This window comes from Notolabrus celidotus, chromosome 2 (genome assembly GCF_009762535.1).
Source record: "Notolabrus celidotus isolate fNotCel1 chromosome 2, fNotCel1.pri, whole genome shotgun sequence".
Taxonomy (NCBI): Eukaryota; Metazoa; Chordata; class Actinopteri; order Labriformes; family Labridae; genus Notolabrus; species Notolabrus celidotus.
This window is the reverse complement of record NC_048273.1, coordinates 40006001-40030249: the sequence shown is the minus strand read 5'-3', so window position 1 is coordinate 40030249 and position 24249 is coordinate 40006001. Positions and strand designations below refer to the sequence as shown.

The 24249-nt window shown below is 41.1% G+C and overlaps 1 protein-coding gene across 1 annotated transcript in view; it reads right to left on the bottom strand.

The window, feature by feature from the left end:
* The window catches only part of LOC117830390 (cadherin-2-like), a 183542-nt gene that overhangs the window by 96446 nt on the left and 62847 nt on the right, over positions 1–24249 (bottom strand). Inside the window, exon 3 of the mRNA XM_034708497.1 lies at positions 4181–4410. Coding sequence (XP_034564388.1) covers positions 4181–4410 — 230 coding nt within the window. The remainder of the gene's footprint in view (positions 1–4180; positions 4411–24249) is intronic.

The following is a 24249-nucleotide window of genomic DNA, read 5'->3' as shown; positions in this document are numbered from 1 at the left end:
AACCCTAAACTTAGGAGTCATCTGAAAACAAAGAAAGGCAGAAAACGCATTACACTTTATATTTTCAAGGTTTTATTTCAAGTTTAGCTACTATTTGTGTAGATTTTTTTTTACTGAATTAGGGAAATTGTACTATTTTTAGATCACTTGAAAAAAGAATGATTCTAGAATACATCACAGAAGATAGATACTATCTAAAGTGAGTGGAAAACAGAATCAAACAAATTAAAACAATGTTTTTGGCATATTTAAGGCTGATTTATACTTCTGCGTTGCCCCTACACAGCAGGGGCTGACGCGGACATGAGCACCACAAACTTGTGCGTCGATGTGTCCGTGTCGTGCAGCAATTCTCCTCCGAAACTCTTGAGGGCAGTGTGGTCTCTCTGATAGCCGGTCGCCTGCTTCCGGCCCCGCTACGATCTCTGTTTACTCTTCCACAGAGATTCAGAGCGTGTTCTGTTAATCTACAGCTGATACATGTTGCTGTTTATCATACAGACATGATTACATGAAGAATAGAGAGGAGGAGAAGAAACACACGGCCGATGAGCGGCTGCCGAGCGGACCAATCACAGGGCTTGCGGTCCACATTGATTCTACAGATAGTTACATTTTGGAGGAGGTGCACGTCAGCTACATGTGTAGGTCTCTGCGTAGGTACAGGAGCTACGAGGACCTCTGGCGTAGGCTACGCCATCAATTCGACAGAAGTATAAATCAGCCTTCATAGTGGCCTTTTCAACCATTGCAAAGTATGATCAGACCCCAATGAACACAATGTCACGACACATGGAATGTCTGACTGAAGACTTGTTCATCATAAGATTACATGCAAGTGAGGCTCAGAGTGACTGAAAGTTAACCTTTCTCACTGTGTCTTAATTGGCAAACTAATTATAGAGTCAATTTTAACAACACTAATTCCATTCCCACTTCAACACTCATGTCTAACTCAATGAGTCTCTCATTTTTAACACAAACACTGTCGTTCACTAATTATTTCAGATTCTGTTTATATGAAGATAAAAAACAACAGTGTGGAAATAGTTTTCATTGGAAGTAGCTTTTAATGGCGAGGAAATTAATTGGTTTTCAGGGAGTTAAAACAATAACCAGCTAATGCTGAAATACATATGGCATGAGTCATTTTATAATAACACTATGCGTGGCCATTAAAAACACAGAACAAAAAACCTGAATTATTTTGGTTTGATGGCAAAGGAGAAGTTAAACAGGGTGGCACAGTAAGTATTTTTATCTCTTAGGTTTACAGACTTGCAGACTTGTGTTGTGTCCTCATTATTTCTGTACCCGGCCCAACACCTGTGAACAGAAAACTGCTAATCTGCCTTGTAAGCTCATTTTGGCTGAGAGCCTATTAATCACAGCATTTTTTATTGCTTTGCAGAATCCTCACATGATTGAACTTGGTTGTTGAATGCAATTTAACCCTTATAAATAGCAATATTATTAAGCTGTATGCTGTTTTATAATTTAAATGCAAGTTAATCTTGAACAAAATACCAATACTAGGATATTGAGGATCTTGTGAGTAAGAATAAAAAGTATTGTTTGAAGGAGACCGTCAGATTTGTTATACAGACACTGATTTTACTGACATTTAAAGCTTGGTGGTTTAGAAACATAATTCCTAATTTTCTCACTCTCCACTTTCCTTTGATATCACACCTGTTTCTACCTTTCAGTTAAAGGTCACAGCACTGACAGTGATCAGATGGCTATTAAATGCCATAGCTGCTCCATATGTTGTTTTTTTCTTCAATACATGTTGACAGCTTCTTTCACTCTACATGATTCTCCATCTCACAGAATGCAGCTTGTGAGGCTGATAGCAGCACAGCGTATGGCAGCTGGCTACTATTTGTAGGACGTGTTTGGAAGAACGGCCAATCAAGGCCAGTGTCCTGTCTAAAGACATGCAGAGGGCCTTATTGTGGCCGATGTACATGAGACAAAGTAACAGATGGCTGTTTGACTTGCTCTGTCTCTGTTATGAGAACTTGGCCAACCTCAGAAGCCTACTGGGCTGGAAAAGCTGAATATGTGTCTGTGTGGTAGCTCATCCAACATAACTGAAGCTGTGGGGAGAAATAAAAGCCCATCATTTTCAGATTGTTTCCTGATTTTAACTTGTTGAAAATACAACACTATCACATTCTATGTGAATCAATTTGAAAGGACTTGGTGATATGTAGGGCTGCCAACTGTCGTTTATTAACTGGGATATCCTATATATCAAACATAATTGATTAGTTCCGCACAGAACGCCCCTTGTCCCATAAATTGACCTTACTGCTTTATTATCTCTATACATCTAACACCAGATCAGATCTGACACAGCCAGTAGTCCATCATGCACTGATCACATCCATCAAACGACACCTGTCATCCAATCACAGCTTCTCTCACGAGCATCAGCTATACCCAATGCATGTAAATCCTACTTTAGAACTGGCTTTTACCAGTGGGCGTGGCTATGATTTTGACAAAGTTATCATCGATTGAAAGGTTCATCACGATGCATTACTACCCAGCTTTCGTACTGATCTTCCGGTTGTGTAAGATGCTTGATTCTGATTGGTCAAAACCCCTTGACAACGGTTGTTAACTTTCACTAATATGAGGCAAACTGATCACAAGTCATGTCAAATCAATCCATGGAAAAGAGATCCAGCACTTTTTGCTTCTGCTTGTTGATACCATAGACCAGGGGTTCCCAAACTTTTCAGCCTGTGACCCCCAAAATACAGGTGCCAAAGACTCTCGACCCCCCCCCCTCCTGTCCAACATTCTTCGCCACGAGCCGAGCAGGTGAGAGCAACTTTGAGTTACCGATCACTGCAAACAAACTGAGACCATGAGCGGTGGTGATGAGGGCAGCAGGGTTCAAAGTTGTGACTTTAGCCTTGTTTATTTTTAAAGGTGTGTGAACTGAAGAGCTCAATTTAAATTCAAGAAAACAAATTTACTAAATCTGAAACAAGTTAATAAGAGACAGAACATTTTTACAAGTCCTGAAACAAATTTACAAAAGTCCCATTTTGATGGAAAAGGAATGTACCAGTATTTTTCAAAATAAAAATGATTGTTATATGAAAATGCGCAACAGCCAGGAAATGAATATGTATTTGAAATTAAGAGCGCTGTAAAATAACACCTCAAAATGTGTTCCTGCCAATCACAAATATATCTGATTTAAAATTTCAAAATAAAAAACATTAGGAGTTTAGCATATACATTTATTTTGAAATTCCAAATAAGATATAGCTATGATTGGCAGGAACACATTTTGAGGTGCTCCCTTATCCGTCTGACTCAAAACATTTGAGTGGAAACAGGGTTGTTTATTTATTTAAATATATATTAATTCCCTGCCTGTTGCACATTTTCATATTAAAGACAGCTTTTATTTTGAAAATCATTAGTACATTCCTTTTTCCTCAGAATCTGCCATTTGTAATTTTGTTTTGGGATTGGTAAAAAATGTTCTGTCACTTGTAAAGTTGTCTCAGCGCTTGTAAGAGTGTTTCTGAATTTGTAAATTAGTTTTCTTAAATGTTAATTTGTTTTGGCCTTGCTAAAAAAATGTTTGCTAATGTTTTTTAGTCTTGTAAAATGTAAAATTGTTTTCCAAAAATGCTAATTTGTTAGGTGATAAATCTAAGAGGAAGATGGGTACAACAGAGTAAAATATGTGGTTTCCTGTTGGCAGTAGGAGGCGCTATGACTGAAGGTAAATACTTAGGTGTGTTTATCCCAGGACACTCATCATTCATATACATTTTGGAGGGATTAAAACATTGTTAATGAGAGTTGAAAGGAGTGTAAGGAGTTGATTGGATGTAATCCATAAGACAAGTTTGGTGAGACATCCACACTGTAAATTTCCCATAAGCTGAAATCATACATTCAAATAAAAAATGTTGAGTTGGTGGTTTTCACTGCAACAATTCTAGACTTCTTTTGGCATGATACTTATGACAATTTCCATACATGTATTTTAGGTGCAACCAACTACAGGGGCTTCATTGTTTCTAGAGCAGGGTTAAGAAACCTCCTGTATTTTGAGGGGCAAAATAAAATGTAAAAACAAAAGCTTTACAGTAAAAATCATGGCTCTACATGGAAAAAGCTCTAAATTATCCTCATGTCTTACCTTTTGAGCTCCTGCACTGTTGCCGTTTGCATGGGCATGGAGGTGCACTCTGCTCTTCCAGATCTGTTTGGATTGCAGGTCTTGAGCGTAGACCAACACCGTGGTCTTTCCTTTTCCTCCCAGGCTGAGGCGCCGCAGGGCGTAGACCACACCATCCTCACTCACCCTGAAGTCTGAAGAATCTCCAACCTCGAACCACACTTTTCCTCCACCGCAGTCCACGAAGCTCACTAAGAGAGAGAGAGACGATTGAGACAGGCGTCAGACGGAGTGGAAAAACCTGTCAATCACCTGCAGGATGTGCTGTATGTGGGAGTGGTGTGTGCTGTATTTTAATAAGGTTAGATGTCTAGATGTACCCAGCAGCCATTCAGAGAGCATTTCACTTTTAAATGCCCGTTTTATCCACCAGTCCATTCATATTTACATTTCTTTTTTACATGTTATTCACATATGTCAGACTTCATTTAAAGCTGGGGTTGGTAGTCAGACTTAGATCCACTTTTTGTTATACAGGTTAAAATGATCTTTATGTCCCGATGGGAATCAATACAGAATGTGTTCTTTTTTTTTATAACTTTGTTTATTGGAAGCAGTTTCAGTGGTAAAAAAAGGAAAAGTACAATGCGGTACAGAGAACTTCCATTCTTCCCATTTTTTCCCTCCCACAAGCCCAACCTACTTGTACTTCAAAGAATAATATGTAAACAATACAGAATACATACAACAATTACACAAATAAGGAAAATAAGAAAATCCAACCCAAATGTTAAAATTAACAAATAAAAATAAAATAAAATGAAAGGGGGGGGGGGGGCTCAGTCATCACAATCAGGCAGGGAAGTCAAAGATTCAATATGATTCAAGAGAGGGCTCCAAGTCTTATCGAATGTGCTTGAGGAACCATTAAGGGAAAACCTGAGCTTTTCAAGTCTAATAGACAGTAACAACTCTTTCACCCATCTGTTATGAGACGGAGGTTGAGGGTGTTTCCATTTGAGAAGTATAAGTCGCCTGGCCAAGAGGGTAGTAAATGCAAGAACAGTCTGCATGATTTTAGATGTAACAGGCTGCAGGGGGGCGCCAAACAAGGCCAACAGAGGATCAGGAGTGATAGTTATAGAATATGCTGTGCTAAGCGTTTGAAATATTTCGGACCAGAATGTGTTCTTAAAAAAAGAGGTTAAAAAAAGCTGCTATCTACAGCTGGAGTAAACCTGGGAAAACACCAACCAATCCCTGCCATCAGGAGCCAAATGATGAAACCAATCAAATCCCGTCCTGCCGTTCTGCCCGCCTCCTGCAGAGCGTACATTTCATGTTTGTTTGTGTTTTTAACTTTCACTGTGAGAATGTTTTGGTGTTTTCTTATTGCTGAGTGAGACATGAGTTGATGTAGTGCAAAACACAAACCATGTGCTGAGGTTTTGATGGTCACGAATCAGCGGTGCTTGTGCATGTGAGTGGGTCGTCATTAGGGAGGAGCTTCAAGAGGAGGGGGGTGGGGGTTAGACAGAGTCCTGAGGAAATGCCTCATTCCAAATCATGCTAGATTTCCTGGTGACAACCAACCCCAGCTTTAATAGGAGAAGAAAGTGGGACATACACTACCAGTCAAAAGTTTGGAAACACCTTCTCATTCAAGGGTTTGTATTTATTGTAATGATTGTAAACACTGTAGATTAATACTGAAGACATCAAAACTATGACATGTCTAAAATAACAGGTGGTGAGCTAACAATCCCCAAATGACTTCAATAATTTGTGAAAGAACCTTTTGTTGTTGTTCCAAATGGAGCTATGATTGCATTTCGTTTCGTTCATGATCTTTTTTTTTTCATTTCCAGAGTTGACGTTCAGACCCTGGCTCCAAAACAGATCTCTATCAAGGAAAGGTAAAGCTTTTTAAACTACAAGAGACATGTCCTTCACCTTAAAATGTACTTTATATGATATCATTTAGCAATTTCTATAAGACAATAATGCCTAGTGTAAAGCCTTTCTTAAGCGCTGCAATGATAAAGAGATTGATACAAACATTTCCCCAAAAAACAAACATGCCAGAGTGAAAAAGTGCACCAATTTATGTCCAGGACATCCAGTGTATTTTTCTCTGTGCATTATTTTACACATCAAGGAACAAACAGATACAGTACACAAAGCTTTGAAGCAGTTCATTTTTCTTAACTGTTGCCTTGGGGAAAATTTAAGAGGTGAAAAATGCTTTAGAGAGGTTGAGAGAAATAAAATGGATGCTTGAGTAACAGAGTGAAGAGAAAAGTCCTGTTAAACCTGACTTGCTTTTAGATGAGCATTACAGGGAAGATCGATGGACCTGGCCAGAGAGAGTTTAGCCTGGCTGTAAATCCCAAAGCTGAGGGAGGATTTGCAGAAGTAAAACCATAAACGGGCAGAAATCAGAGCAGCTTTCGGCAGGAACAGCAGGGTTTTCTCCCCCTGCAATTTTCTCCTCTTTATTTGTTTGCCGGATATAGCCTACCTTCCACGAGAAAATGGCTTTTGTAAAGCCTGAGGGAGGTACGCGAAACTGTGACTGCATTTTAGCGGAAATCATCCCTAGTTTGTCTGCAGTGTGATTTGAGCAGACACAGCACACTCATGCAGAACAAAGCTGTCAACAGCAAATGTCAGCTCATCACAGTCGGCACATTAGAACAAGTAAGTGCATTCAGGAAAGGCTTCTGCCATCTCAGTTCGAGGAGGGAACGAGATGGAGGCTACAGCTTTTGGTTTGCCCCAGTACTTATTCTGACAAGGGATGCAAAATGTAACCACAAAAGAAGAATAGAAGAGAGAAACATTATTCATCTATGCAAGATGTTCAGATGCTTGCTTCATGCAGGAACTACAGTACAAAGCCATGCCTGTATTTTCTGTAATGCCTTCAGACTCTCCGTCCAACACAGCTTTAGAAAAGTTTCCACTTTGATTTGAGTTTGTTTCAGTTGCATGAAGGGATGGGGCAAAGGATTTATCTCCTTTGAGATTACTTTTTTCAGTTAAAGCATTCCATGGAAATGGAATGAAAATGAAACTTTACCAAAGTTCCCAGGGTCAACCCAAAACCAAAACATATCAAACATGTCGTCATCTAAAACAGGTAATCAGCTGATCCTCACTTCTGTGAAACTGAATGGATAATACAGTGATAATAACTCTTGTTGAACATTAATATTTAATACGCTTTAATTTGATTAATTATTAAGCAGACGTGCAGGACTCCAGCGGACACAGCTACTTCTACTACTACTACTTCCACTACTATCTGTCTAATCACTATCATCGCTCTCTCCCTCTCTCTCTTATTCTCCTCTATCCCTCTTTCCAACCCGAACTCGGTTGAGGTAGATGCTGTCTAACATGAGTGTGGTTCTGCTCGAGGTTTCTGCCTGTCAAAAGGGAAGCAGGCTTACAACTTTCCTTTTTGATAAAGCTTATAGTCAGGGCTGGCTCAGGTTTGGACCTGTTCTTAGTTGTGCTGCTATAGGCTTAGACTACTAGGGGAACTGACAAACTGGGATCCAATCTCTCCCCCCTCCCTCCTTTGTCTGCCTGTCACTTACTCTATCTCTTCCTGTCCCATTAAATTCACTAACAAGAGACCTTTAGCTCCCTTGTCTTGTAGGTTCCTCTGAGTCGCTGCTGTGAACGTGCTAGACTCCAACTGCTACAACTACTACTATCCTTCTCACCACTATCATCTCTCTCTCTTATTCTCCTCTATCCATCTTTCCAATCCGAATTCGGTTGAGGCAGATGGCTGTCTAACATGAGTCTGGTTCTGCTCGAGGTTTCTGCCTGTCAAAAGGGAAGCAGGCTTACAACTTTCCTTTTTGATAAAGCTTATAGTCAGGGCTGGCTCAGGTTTGGACCTGTTCTTAGTTGTGCTGCTATAGGCTTAGACTACTAGGGGAACTGACAAACTGGGATCCAATCTCTCCCCCCTCTCTCCTTTGTCTGCCTATCACTTACTCTATCTCTTCCTGTCCCATGAAATTCACTAACAAGAGACCTTGAGCTCCCTTGTCTCGTAGGTTCCTCTGAGTCGCTGCTGTAAACGTGCTAGACTCCAACTGCTACAACTACTACTATCCTTCTCACCACTATCATCTCTCTCTCTTATTCTCCTCTATCCCTCTTTCCAACCCCAACTCAGTCGAGGCAGATGGCTGTCTAACATGAGTGTGGTTCTGCTCGAGGTTTCTGCCTGTCAAAAGGGAAGCAGGCTTACAACTTTCCTTTTTGATAAAGCTTATAGTCAGGGCTGGCTCAGGTTTGGACCTGTTCTTAGTTGTGCTGCTATAGGCTTAGACTACTAGGGGAACTGACAAACTGGGATCCAATCTGTCCCCCCTCTTTCCTTTGTCTGCCTATGACTTACTCTATCTCTTCCTGTCCCATTAAATTCACTAACAAGAGACCTTGAGCTCCCTTGTCTCGTATGTTCCTCTGAGTCGCTGCTGTGGACGTGCCAGACTCCAACTGCTACAACTACTACTATCCTTCTCACCACTATCATCTCTCTCTCTTATTCTCCTCTATCCCTCTTTCCAACCCCAACTCAGTCGAGGCAGATGGCTGTCTAACATGAGTCTGGTTCTGCTCGAGGTTTCTGCCTGTTGAAAGGAAGTTCTCCCAATGCTCATGGCCGATTATGATGAGATAATAATTTGCTATGTTTGTTCATAATTTGACATAGAGTGGTCTAGACCTGCTCTGTTTGTAAAAGCGTCTTGAGATAACGTTTGTGGTGATTTGGCGCTGTACAAATAAAGATTGATTGATTGAGCTGAGCCAGGCCTGGAGTTGATGGATCAGAGGTTATAAGAGGCCACTGACAACAACATAGATGAAGAGAAGCTCTTTATGGAGGTAGAAAACCATTGACTGTGTAACTCCAGCAGTCTGGCGGTTCTTCTAACAGCTGCACTCTGAAAGCTCAGCCGATGAGTGTTGATGGACAGGGGAGCATAGAGCCAAACCACAACCTAGTGGAGACAGACCGAACACAGATCTGGTGGAGGTCCAGTGTAAGGACTAAATCAAAGCAGAAGGGGCTGATTTATTCTGACTTTCATTAGGTATGGCTGAAACTTTAAGACACTGGATCCTCAGAGCAGATATAAAACCACTTGTTCTCTAAACTGACCTTCATTTTTTTTTAATCTGTGCCTGTTCACTGTAAAAGAAAATACATGTCAATACCAAAAGCTTTCTAAACACAATATCAATGACTTTGAAACCACAGCAACCCTATCTTGCTCCAAACATGTCTGACACATTAGTCTCCAAATTCATGATGTTCACACAGGACCCCTCCACAGGCTGCCACCTCTTCTCCCTCAGGCTGCAGTATCCTCCACTCTCTCTGATGGTCTCTACCAGCTTGGAGTAAATGCTCATACATAATCCATGGCCATGTTCAAAAACACCAACGCTGCTGCATGACGGCCAAGCTGTCTAGTGTAACGACCACAACCCCCCTCCGTGTCACCCCCACTCTCCCCCGACATGTGATGTAGAAAGAACTGGGGCAGAACTACTCACATGGCTTTTAAGTGCTGCTGGCTCCTACTTCTAACATCTCAAATAACAGCGTAACTCAACAACATGCCACGACATATACACAACCAAGGTCTACAAACGTAAACAGTTAGAGAGCTGTAACCTGAAAGGAACAACAATCATTTATCAATGATAGATTTTGTGTGCTGATCGTTTATGTTACCATCTTTAGATATTATCTTTTGCCAATAACATATGTTTTGTCACATGCACCATGAAAACTCTTTTAACATATAATACAGATAACAGTTCTTTAAATGGTTTGAAAAAGGCAATAATGTAGTTTGTCTAAGATGTAACACAGCATTAAAGCTAAGGAGACAGTGCTGAGCTCTAGAACTCATTAACCATGTATAATAACTGTCTATATTTAGTTTGTTGGAAAGCAGCATGCAGAGAAACTTATATGGTAATATGTGTGCAAAAGTTTGTACAATTCAGGGTCTATCTTATTTTCAGATCAAAAATTATCTATAATTACACCAATTTTAAAGTCTCTGCATTGGCTTCCAGTATCTTTTAGAATCAGTGTTGGGGGTAACGCGGTACAAAGTAACGCGTTACTGTAATGGGATTACATTTGTCTGTAACGCAGTAATGTAAGGCGTTATTGTTGCTCTTGTAGTAATTACATTACTGTTACTAATCAAATAATTATCTCGTTACTTGGGTTATTTTAAGCTCAGCACCTACCTGCCTTATGGGAGGACCACAGACTGTGTAAATAAGGGGAGTACAGAACAACAAATCAAACGCCCCTTTTCATGCGCGACCACGCGGTGCCCTCTGACCCTATTCACATGACGTGTCTGTGAATTAGGCTAGAGGTCATGGAGGGTGAGAGCGGAGGCGATAGAGACGCCCAGATTAAAGCATCTTTCGAGGCATCTTTCTTTGGAGTTATGCACATTACTTCGACTACGTGACATGAAAGGACAAGAATTTGACGGTGAAGTATAGACTGTGCCCTGGACAGAAACAACTTTCCACCGCGACGAACTCCACGTCCAATCTGTCCAAACACCTGCAGAGGCAACATGCTAATACAAAGCTGGTGGCTAAAGACCCCCCGACCCAGAGTGATGCACAAGATAACAGCATGACACTGGTTAAACAGCACAGACTGGATTTTAACCTTTTTGTAACATACTGGGCGAAATACAGGTAACCGGGAGCGGACGGCCACCGTCAGAAGTAATTGACTATCTGAAGTCAGGGTCAGAGTTTGAGATCCTGCACCGTTTCCCAACAATTAAGACTATATCCATGAAATATAACACAGCAACACCTTCAAGTGCACCAGTTGAAAGACTGTTTAGCCTGGGCAGTCTTGTGCTGACTCTGAGGAGGAATAGGTTGTCTGAGAAAAGGTTTGAAAGATCCTCCTCATGAGGTATAACCACTTCTTTGAGAAGCATGTTCAGTAAGAAGCCATGATCTGGTGAGTGAGCTACTGTATACGAGTGTTGAGCCTGTTAAATCGAAGTTAATGTTATTTCTCATATGCACGGCTTTTTTTCTTAAAGGTGACATATCATGCAAAATTGACTTTCTAATGGTTCTTTACCTGAAATATGTTTCCCTGGCATGTCTACAAACCCCCCAAGAATGAAAAAAATCCATTCTGTCCCTGTTCTGATTTCTCCACCTTTCTGTAAATGTGTGTGAAACCAGCCGTTTCAGACTTCAGTGTTTTTGTTACGTCAAAACAATATCCGGTCTGTCACGGAGTCAGAGCTCGGAGCTTGTTCAGCCCATAGACTGCATAAAATAATACTGAATCTCTCCCCCGTTTTTCATTACCTGCACAAATGTGTGCTAACAAGGAGCTTAGGAGGGAGGCATGCTAGTTGTAGGCTGTCTTAAGAAACACAAAGGTTGGTTTTACTCCCCACGTCTGCAGATTTGAAGATCTAGTGGATGATTTTTATTTATCATGGATAAGTGCTAGCGCTAGTTAGCATAGCTACATAGCTACATGTCCTAGCTGTAGCTGTGTACCAAGACACACGTCGACATACTGACAAATAAAACAACAAGAAACACTAAATCTGTGACCAATCCTTTAGAAAGGTCCCGCTGCCTTTCTGGCAGAGGTCGGTTTGACTCCCCACGTCTGCAGATTTGAAGATCTAGTGGATGATTTTTATTTATCATGGATAAGTGCTAGCGCTAGTTAGCATAGCCACATAGCTACATGTTCGTAGCTGTGTACCAAGATACACGTCTACATACTGATAAATAAAACAACAAGAAACACTAAATCTGTGACCAATCGTTCAGAAAGGTCCTGCTACAGGCGCCTCTCCGTCAGGATCAGATTCAGAGGGTTGAAGTAACGCGATCTCTGAGCAGCCGTGTATATTCAGCCAACATGTAAACATTAGATCAACGTGCTGGAGAGCCGAGGCACATCCACTTCCTGAGGGGGCGTGGTCAGAGAGAAAACAGAGTGTTCTGAAGAGGACTGAAGAAGAGGGCTTTTCAGGCATGCCAAAATCTGATTTCAAAGTGTTTTTTTGAGCATAAACTTTAAAGACATGTTTTGGGGACCTCTTAGACCAATATATATTGATGAAAAAAGCGTGATATGTCCCCTTTAAAAGGTCTCCTTGTTTAAAATTGTGATAGATGCCACTATCTCTAATTGCGTTGTAATTTTGGTTATTATTATTTCTAGCATATATTAATATGATTTTGTGTGTTTATAAAACAGGTGGTCATGGGTTGTATTTTAAAGACACCATGTTTGAAGTTACTTGTCTCATGTTCTTAAACAAGAAACAGACATTTAATGGTGACAAGAGTTTCCCATTTTTAAAATAATATTGTTTTGAGACAAGCCTACAGTGCCTGTAGCCTATATTTTGACCCGTTTTAATGTCCAGTGATGTTTGGACTGACAACTCTGCTGTTGCCTTGATTATATTAAAGAGCATAAGAGGTAGACCTTGTGTTTCCTTCTTTAACTAGTATTTGTGCTGATGATGACATATGTAAGATTTAAGTTTATATGCATCTAAGGTCATTTTATGGATTATTGCAAAAGTAATGTAACTAGTAGTGTAACTAGTTACTTTTAGCAGATAGTAACTAAGTAAAGTAATGCATTACTTTTCTAAAAAGTAACTAGTAATATGTAATGCATTACTTTTTCTGAGTAACTACCCCAACACTGTTTAGAATAGATGTTAAGATTATTTTATTGGTTTTTAAATCTCTTAATTGTCTTGCTCCTTCTTATTTATCAGATTTGCTTTTATCATATGAGTCAGTGAGAGCCCTCAGGTCTTCAGGTAGTGGACTTTTAATAGGTACCAAAAGTAAGAACAAAGACTCACGGTGAGGCAGCTTGTGGAACACCCTACCTGAAGATCTGAGGGCTGTACAGAGCATCAACATTTTTAAAAGCAAACTCAAGACCTACCTTTTTAGTCTCGCTTTTAAATGAGATTCATTCTTAGAACAGTTTTATTTATTCATTCATTTTTCTCTTTATCTAGTTCAAATTTTAGTCACTTTTATTCTATTTCATTTATTTATACATTTTATATTTTAAGTATACCATCTTATTTTCTTTTAATGGACCAGCTTTTGTCATGCTGCTATAGGCCTAGACTACCGGGGGAACTGGCGCACTAACACACTGGGATCCTAGCTCACCCCCTTCCCCCCAACCCCTTCATCACTTACTTTAACTCTGCCTGTCCCATTAAAGTTACTAACCATAGACCTTTCTGGAGTCCCTGAGCTCCCTTGTCTCGTAGATTCCTCTGAGCTGCCGTAGACGTCCTCCTGCTGTGGACGATCTGGACTCCAGCTAATACGGACGTGCTGGACTCCAGCGGAAACAGCTTCTACAACTCGTCTCATCACTATCACCTCTCTCTCTTACTCCCCTCTATCTGTCTTTCCAGACCCAACTCAGTCGAGGCATGATGGCTGTCTAACATGAGTCTGGTTCTGCTCGAGGTTTCTGCCTGTTAAAGGAAGTTTTTTCATCTCCACTGTAACTAGCTAAATACTGTGATGTGCAATGCTCATGGTGGATTAAGGTGGGGTCAGACTGAGTCTTATCCTGTCTTGGTGTTGGGTCTCTGTTCATAATTTGACATAGAGTGGTCTAGACCTGCTCTGTTTGTAAAAGAGTCTTGAGATAACGTTTGTTGTGATTTGGCGCTATACAAATAAAGATTGATTGATTGATGATTGATTGATTGATAATGGTTTAGTATTTTAGTGTTTTATTATCTTAGAAATTTTGTGATTTTAATTTCCTGTGTTGAGTTTTAACATCTTATCAATATATCAATATCAATAATCAATAACAATGATGATAATACTAATAATAATAATAAGAAGAAGAATAATAATAATAATAATAATAATAATAATAATAATAATAATAATAATAATTAATAATAATAATAATAATATGTTATACTATCTGTCTGCTCTGAAGGCTGAGAATGTTTATTCTGTGAGTTTGGTATGGAGGCTGCTACAGACATTGCCTGGTTCTTTAATTATCTAAAGGATGGGAATAAGCCTGTATCAGCAGGACACTGGAGATTACACTGCATTTACACTGTCTGCTTTGCGTACACTTCATTAAGCTTCTTTTCTAGCGTGAACATAATGTTTACCAAAAACTTGATTAGGATCTGAATCTTTGTACCAAACTTTGGGAAACAACAATAGTTTACTTTTTTCCATACCCACTGCTGATAGTGACCCGGTTGTGCTCTCTGCTGACACCTGATCAAATACACATGTTAATTTTTCTCAATAAGAATGAGTAGACAGAAAACTGGACACTGTGAGTCTGAAGTACTTTTCTGTTAGTCGTCTGAGTCTTCACTTTATATGTCTGTGGAGAATATTTGTATGAGCCTGATCGTTGCTAATCAGTGTGTTAAACATGTACCTGTATTCAATACCGTCAGAAATTTTAATTTAGGGGGAAAAAACTTATTTGGCATTGTTTTTGACATAAGAAAAAAATATTCTTTCTTTTATTGATTAATCGCTAATTAACATTTCCAAAAATCGATCACGGAAAATACTTAAAATATACATCCCTACTATAATGTTTTCTGATAAACGTTAGATAAGTAGTTTTTACAGTATTTAATGCAGGGGTGTCAATCACACGGCCCTGGTGGGCCAAAACCGGCCCGCCAGGGATTCCAATCCGGCCCGCAGATGACTTCCAAAAGTGAAAAATTACAGAGAAGACCTTAACTGCAATTTTTCAAGAAAAGTAACTGCTATTACAGATTTGTCCTCTAGGGGTCGCATACATTCACAGTGCAGACGGAGCGCATCTGAATGCCGCTCCGGGACTTTTTTTTCCCCCAAAAAGAATATTTGCAGTTTATATAATTGGAAATTCGTAGACTTCTTATAGCACTTCAAGATCCAATCGACACTAAAGTTATCTTATATGTAAACTTGAAAAAAGCAGGAGCAGTGGATCCACTATTTTCGAAAAAAGGAGCCACATATCGTGTGCATGCTTACCATACATGTGTGTACGTCATAGGTGCGCTCCGTCACTACTAGCACTATCACTACACCCCTGCATACAACACTGTCCAGCAAGCACACTGTTCATGCTGGAGCTGGGGGGTCCATAATAGTCAACATACAACAGCTGTTTATGTAAAAAGATAGATCGTTAAATGTGTACATTTTTAGAATGTACTTTTTTGCACTAAAACAAAGGGAAACATTTTGAGTTTTTGTTATTTATAGGGTTATTATTCTATGATTTTACTTGTCCGGCCCACCTCAGATCAAATTGGGCTGTATGTGGCCCCTGAACTGAAATGAGTTTGACACCCCTGATTTAATGTGTGGAGGGTGTTTCTTGTCATGTGGCAATGTCTTCTACAGCTAAAACAATTAACAGTATCACATGCACCAATAACAATGTGTTATGATTGACAAGCTGGCATCCATATGCATTGGTTAGGATTGAGTGTTTCTTTTCTATGCAGGACCATTATTTGTTGATGGTTAAAAAATAATAAGGATAATATACATCTTCATAAGTGTGTAAGTTTTCACTTTTGAGTACTGGCTCAAAAAGAGCAAACATTCATAAAATCAAGTGAGTGGGTCCACAGCTTGAAGGAGCTGCTTAATAATGAAGGTGCATTTTCCAAAAAGCATTCCCAATCTTGAATATGTCACACAAGTGCAGCTGGGTCAATGCTCTGACGGGATCTGATCAATATCCTTGCTGGAAATGAGGCTCATAACAAAAGTTCCTCTCAGAAAAGTACAATGGAGGACGCCACATAGACAGTACTACACTCACCAACGCACACACACACACACACACACACACAGATCTCCCTGGTACAAGCTTAACAGCATGATAAAGAAGACTGACAATCTAGTCCTTACAGATTCAGAGAACAGCACAGAGTAGCAGAAAATAAACTGATACAAGTGTTTAAGATTTGATGGACTTAAAGTACCAATATGTTCCAATCCTCCATGCCTTCAAAAGTGATAAGAGCAGTGTTTTCTTCAGATTGTTTGTCATGTCAGAATAAAGCCTCTGCGAAATCGCACTGAGGCCACAACAGGCCACCAAAACATCTCCACTGACATCCAGACTAATGCAACAGTTTGAAGGGTTGGGAGAGCCTCAGGGCTGGAGAGGGTGATTTATTTAATGTCTTTTAAATCCTCCTCCAGCGCTCTGTCATGAATCCACCGGTCACATATTTGGAGAAAACATCACACCATAAAATCTAGACAGACCGGAGCCTCTGAGAAAAACACAGTTCAAGGTAACTGAATTATTTTTCACAGCATTACCGTAACATGTAAGAAACTGATACGCAGGGCCCTAGTTTGGTCTATAGGTTAAAGTCAAGCACCCCATGCACAGAGGCTATGGCACTGAAGTGGGCAGTCCATTCCCCATTCCTATATCACTCCCCGCTCTCTCTCTTGGTTTCCTGCTCCATCTACCATCCTATCCTCTCCAAATTAAGGCAAGGCCCAGAAATATAACTTTAAGAAGAACAAGGGATGCACCAATTGGATCCTGGTATTGGCATACAAGTCAAATACTGACTCATAAAGCACGATCTGGCATTGGTGACAAATGGCCAATCCATAGGTTAGGCTTATCCAAATCAGTTCTATGCAAATCTGTGTTTACAACAACCATGTGTGCATATGATGTCATCTGCACCAATACAGTAGGTCTCTGCACAGGCAGAGAGCTAACAAGATAACTTCAGAGGCTTTGAATGAAATTGCCCCCTTTATATTTTATACTTCTGATCTTTTGATTGTTTCAATCTTTTACCTTTTGTTGTTTTTATTCTTCCAACATTATTTCATTTGGTTTAATGGTTGGTGGTCATAACCTTTTTTTTTTTTTTTTTTTTTTTTTTATTATTATTATTATTTTTTCTCTTGTCTGCATATATATTTCTGGTTTGTGTCATGTTTGTCACAAACTGTCAAATATTAATGCAATTTATTCTTGCAGCAAAAGAAAAGAAAGAAAACCTTTTTCTTCTGTGCTTGTGACTGTGTGCATGAGACCATCACCATCCCTCTTAGAACTCTGGCCTATCTTTTATTGACAGCTAATATCATGTTCTGTAAAAGAGGGCGTGCACACCTAGGTGGGCCAAAAATAAATAAATAAAAAATAAGAGAAAGTGAAAGAAAGATTACATAAGGATATACAAAGGGACAGGGAGAGAGAAGGAGAGAGAGACCTAACACACTATGGTGGAGAGGGACCATCTCACCATGATGCCAAAAAAAAACTCCGTGGGGTGATACTAATGATTAAACAACCCTTAGTGTCCACAATCATTACTGAAGCTTGGGTCGCAGAGGGTTGCCGCCGTGCTGTGTGCTATTTGTGTAACAAGACCACCACTGGTGCAGATGAAACCACTTGGGTCAGATCAGCCGAGCGGTACGGCCCGGCACCCGGGCCGCGAGAGCAGTCAGACCGAAGGACCCAACCCGACGCGGGAGACCCAGGCCAGGGGACAAGCCAAGGACCCAGACCGGAAGCAAACGGGTACCGCCGGAGCACCCAGGGCGACCCCCAGGTCACCCAGTAGGAGGAAAGGGGGGCGAGGGGGGAGAGATCCCGCAGCCCCCTCAAGGGACACCCCCACAACACCGCCCCCACAGCCCCCCAAGACGGAGCCAAAGGAGCCACCAGGGCCGAGGGGGCCCGGCACCAGGAGCAGACAGCCAGGCAGACGGGCAGGACCAGGACCAGAGCCCACCAACCGGCGTGCCGGAGCGGGCGGAGGGCGGAGGCGGCAGGGCCAATTCCCCCCCCCCCCCCCCCCCAGACCACTCCCCCCAGCCACGCCCCGCGACCGATGCGGGGGCATGGAGGGACACCCCAATGGCTGCCGTAGTAACACCCCCCCAGCTGCGCGCCACCCCACCCCCCAAAGAGGACCGCGAGGGAACCCCGGGAAACCCGGCCCCGAGGGCAGCCGCGGACCAGGCCCCCACAGGGGAGGGGGCAGCAGGGGGACGGAGGGTGACAGGGACACTTTATTTTCTTTTATATCTCTGCCACTTTGTGGATCTTTTTGCTGTTACCTCCTTGTAGTTTTTTTACTTTTAGTTTTGTCTTCCACACATTTCTTTTTTGTCTTTTAGTTTCGTTCTTAGTTGTAAATCACTTTGTAACCTGGTTTTGAAACTTTTTTTTTATAAATAAAGACTATTATTATTACTATACTGACATATTGACACAAAATTTCAACGACTTCAAAAAACAGAAGCCCAATTGAAGCATTTAATGTCAGCTGTATTGCAAATATGCCAAACTGCCAAACTTCTCAGTAACAGAAAAGATTCTTTGATGTTGTTTTTGTTAGAACACAGAAACATGTTCATGAATGTCCTTGAGCTTGTTGTCTTCTTTAAACTCTCAACAGGCAGACCATTTTTCTTACTCTTTTTTATCCAGTGATGCATTTTATAGAAGCTATGTAAGACTTCTATTAGTATGCTGAAGTACTTCAATTGTACAACAGGTATCCTAATTCACATGCTCAACACATCAGTGTATTGTGCTGCCATGCTTACATTTGCTAAGCTGTTAACAAAACCAACAGCTGAGGCTGAAGGAAATGCTGTTTGATTTGTTAAAATAATTCATCTTGAGTGGAACATGAATGTAGAGATAAGTCTGGGTAAATATTGTTAACAAAACAAACATGAGCACCAGCCCCTGATTTCTGCTGCAAAGTCAGCCCGGCCCTTATGTTTTCAGAAAGCTCTCATCGGGACGAAACCCAGCTGTAAATCATGGTGCTCTAACAATGAAGAAGACTGCTTATATTGACTCAAGCTATTTTTACTGCACATCAAAAGTTATGTCATGACACTTCACATTATGAGCAGATCTGGACCATGCATGATCTCAGTATATTGTTCACCAGCCTATGTTAATGATTGATCAGGAGTGATGTTGTTAGACTGCCAACACAAAGAGTGACAAACATCCAGGAAGGCCGTGACAGAATAGCAAACAGTGTGTTGATGTAGTCTCTGCAGGGCATTGAGGGTCAACCTGATGATTAAAGTAGTCTGGACAGAGACTTTGACCTCAGTGGATTTAACCTGTCTAATCTGACAGATTTAGGAAGCACCCTGGGAGTGCTGATCAAGAAAACACGGGAATCATTAAAACTGTCAATGTGTGAGCTTCGAAGGTTGATCAGTCGTATAGCACCAAATCACAACAAATGACATCTCAAGATGCTTTTAAATTATTAACAAAGACCCAACATCAAGACAGGGTAAGATCCAGTCCCATCTTACAGACAGGACTCTGATCTCATCTTCATCCATTGCAGGTCGCAGTATTCAGATAGTTAAAGCAGCAAGGAAAAACTTCCTTTAACAGGCAGAAACCTTGAGCAGAACCAGACTCATACAAACAAACCAGGTCTAAACCATACTCAATGTTAAATTTTTAACAAAAATAGCAAATTAGTATCTCATCTTAAAGGTGACATATCATGCAAAATTGACTTTTTAATGGTTCTCTACCTGAAATATGTGTCCCTGGCATGTCTACAAACCCCCCGAGAATGAAAAAAATCCATTCTGCCCCTGTTCTGATTTCTCCACCTTTCTGTAAATGTGTGTGAAACCAGCCGTTTCAGACTTCAGTGTTTTTGTTACGTCACAACAATATCCGGTCTGTAACAGGAAGTCAGAGCTCGGAGCTTGTTCAGCCCATAGACTGTATAAAATAATACTGAATCCCTCCTCTGTTTTTCATTACCTGCACACGTGTGTGCTAACAAGGAGCTTAGGAGGGAGGCATGCTAGTTGTAGGCTGTCTTAATAAACACAAAGGTCGGTTTTACTCCCCACGTCTGCAGATTTGAAGATCTAGTGGATGATTTTTATTTGTCATGGATAAGTGCTAGCGCTAATTAGCATAGTCACATAGCTATATGTTCGTAGCTGTAGCTGTAGCTGTAGCTGTAGCTGTAGCTGTGTACCAAGACACACGTCGACATACTGACAAATAAAACAACAAGAAACACTAAATCTGTGACCAATCCTTCAGAAAAGGTCCTGCTGCCTTTCTGGCAGAGGTCGGTTTTACTCCCCACGTCTGCAGATTTGAAGATCTAGTGGATGATTTTTATTTATCATGGATAAGTGCTAGCGCTAGTTAGCATAGCCACATAGCTACATGTTCGTAGCTGTGTACCAAGACACACGTCTACATACTGATAAATAAAACAACAAGAAACACTAAATCTGTGACCAATCCTTCAGAAAGGTCCTGCTACAGGCGCCTCTCCGTCAGGATCAGATTCAGAGGGTTGAAGTAACGCGATCTCTGAGCAGCCGTGTATATTCAGCCAACATGTAAACATTAGATCAACGTGCTGGAGAGCCGAGGCACATCCACTTCCTGAGGGGGCGTGGTCAGAGAGAAAACAGAGTGTTCTGATGAGGACTGAAGAAGAGTGTTTTTCAGGCAGACCAAAATCTGATTTCAAAGTGTTTTTTTGAGCATAAACTTTAAAGACATGTTTTGGGGACCTCTTAGACCAATATATATTGATGAAAAAAGCGTGATATGTCACCTTTAATCCACCTTGAGGGAGAACTTCCTTCAACAGGCAGAAACCTCGAGCAGAACCAAAATCATACAAACCCATCAGGTGTAGATCAGGGGTGGGGTCACGACCCCCTGGGGGGTTGCGAGACATATATGGGGGGTTGTGAGATGTCTTCAAGAATGTTTTTTTTCTTAATTATCTAAAAATAGTACATTCTACCCATTAAAGTAAAAAATATGGACACAAACAGTATCTAAACTTGAAATAAAACCTTGAAAATATAAAGTGTAATGAGTTTTCTTCCTTTCTTTGTTTCCAGATGATTCCTAAGTTTAAGGTTAGTGAACATTTAACTATCAAAAGCATCAGTAGCAGCAGGATATTGCTCTTGTTTGTCTTCTTTTTTTTAATTGTGCGTGTCTTATTGTGACTTTATACCATACTTTCTCAAAACTTTGTTCCATCTCATGCGACAGCTTGAGTTGGTATGACAATAAATAAACCTTGAATCCTTGAACCTTGAATTCACAGCACAGGAAACACAGACACATGCTCATATAGGTAGGGTCATTTTCTGCAGACCAGCTAAATGAAGCCACATTAAATCACTTTGAGGGACAGGGGGGGGGTCTAGAGTCTTTGGCACCTATATTTAGGGGGTCACAGGCTGAAACGTTTGAGAACCCCTGCTTTAGACCATACTTTATGTTAAATTATTATCTTATCTTAATCCAACATGAGCATTACACCTCCCAGTATTTAGCTAGTTACATCAGCAAGGAAAAACTAACAGGCAGAAACCTCGAGCAGAACCAGACTCATGTTAGACAACAATCTGTCTTGACCGAGTTGGGGTTGGAAAGAGTGATAGAGGAGAATAAATTTATACTCCTGCATCGTCCCTATGCAGCAGGGGCTGACACGGACATGAGCACCACTTACTTGTGCGTCGATGTGTCCGTGTCGCGCAGAAATTCTCCACCGAGACACTTGAGAGCAGTGTGGTCTCTCTGATAGTCGGTCGCCTGCTTCCGGCCCCGCTACGATCTCTGTTTACTTTTCCACAGAGATTCAGAGCGTGTTCTGTTAATCTACAGCTGATACATGTTGCTGTTTATCATACAGACATGATTACATGAAGAATAGAGAGGAGGAGATGAAATACAGAGGAGGAGATGAAATACATGGCTGAAGAGCGGGGATCCCGGAAGTGATGTAAATGCAAGAAATTCAATGCCGCCGAGTGGACCAATCACAGGGCTTGTGGTCCGCGTCGATTCTATGAGTAGTTACATTTTGGAGGAGGTGAACGTCAGCTACATGCGTAGGCCTCTGTGTTAGGGGATGGGTACTGAATTCGGTACTTTCATGGGTACCGACCGAATTCCGTCGGTACTACTGAGTACCGACTCACGTAAAATCAAACGGTTCCATGTTTCGGTACCTGAACGCATCCCTGTGACTGTGAGGGAGTGGAAGAGAAGGCGAGTTTCCATACTTTCGCCCTGTAATAAAGTCAGAGACTGACCGGGTGGACGTCTCTGCTCTCTGCATCTGCGTGGGAGCGCGCCAAACGGAGCCTGCAGCTGACGGGCGCGCACACTCATTGCGAGGCAGAGCAGGAGGATTGAGTTTATTTTATACAGTCTATGGTTGAGACTGACCCTCTCGCCCCGACTACCTGCCCTGTTTATAACCGTTCCTGTGTGTGTGAATGCCCAACAAGTAAGTTGTGTGTCCTGTTATTATAAAGAGACGGAGAACTGACTTTTTCCCGTCTGCAGACATTCACATGTGTTCATTGATAAACTCCTGAAAGAGCAATTAGACGCCACGAGCACGTGTCAGCTAATATATCTAATCACCTATATAATCCTGTTTCTGTTCATTTCATGTTAAATTAAATAAATATGTTAAATTAAACAAATTTCAGATTTTTTTTAAATTAACATTTATTACCACATAAAAACAAAAAGTACCGAAAATTGGTACCGTTGAGTACCGGTACCGATTCCCAGGTACCGGGTATCGGTACCGTATCGGTTCAAATGTGAAAGGTACCAATCCCTACTCTGTGTAGGTACGGAGGCTACGCGGACCCCCGGCATAGGCTACGCCGTCAATTTGACGCAGAAGTATTAATCAGTCTTAAGAGGGAGAGAGAGAGACACACAAGTGTTTTTAAACTTTATCTAAAAGCAAGATTCTAACAGAAAGGTCATGAAAACCATCAAACCCACAATCCTGTCACATGATTAGGCCGAGCTGTAGCAATGCTCTGTAGGTTTAACATACTTTTAGATAAAGGAGCCATAAATCAACATAAGTAAACACACAAATATGAAGGAGTGTGTAAACAAGTAGACACGCCGACACATACTCACATTCACACACACGAGCAAAGATTAAGAGACAACAAAGACAAGTAAAAGGGATTAAACCCTAAAGAATGAATTCTCCAAAACAATTTTCTCTTTGCTAAATTCTCACAAATACTGCTGAACTTTGAGGCTCCCAGCATTCTTGATGTGTGCCTGTGTGTGTATGCGAGTGTGTGTCTTGTAGTGACAGCTGGTTGTTGCTAGATAAACTCTGTCTAGGAGCAAAGCCAGAGGCCAACTTCCTTCTTCTTGCTTTTAAGCCAACCCATGCAGACAGGAGATACATGGGGAATATAACTTCAAAAAGAATATACTTTCAGAAATTTTAATTCAATCAAGCCTGCTTGTGTTCTTCAACAACGACGTATCCACTGTGAGACTTTATAAACTGACAATGTGCTGGCTGTTTCTGTAAGTTGGATATTCTAAATATGATTTATCTGCACAAAACAGCCGCTGTAGTTTTTAGATTATTTGTCAGTCCAGAGCATTGTATTGGAACGGCACCAATGAAGGTCACAACATTTCAAGTGTTCTGACAGAAATGACCTCAATGATGAACAATGTGGAGTTCCCCCACCTCAAATTTAAAGCCTCTCCATCAAAAACAACACTCCCTCACTCGTGGAATGCCATGATTTCTTAGCACCACCCTGTTTCCCTTGGCAACAACCCGTCTTTCTTCAAGCATCTGCCCTTGTTTAGAAAGTCAGTGTTTTCCTCTGGCCTCTGTGCAAAGGGCTGCATCACTCACCTCAGCCCCCTCTTTACACTGTGAAGCATGCAAAATCAATCAGCCATGGCCCTGAAAGAGCAATATGTTGCTAATAAACACACATGCAGGCAGAGTGATTGCTTAGCTGGTCAGACAAAGAGAGTCAGAGGTTTGCTGCCTTCCTTCTGCACTACACTCTGAAAGGGTATTACCATGTGAAGACAGCACAGAGCTGATAGATGAATCACAGGCAATAAGAGCTCACAGGCTCTGAGAGGCCGC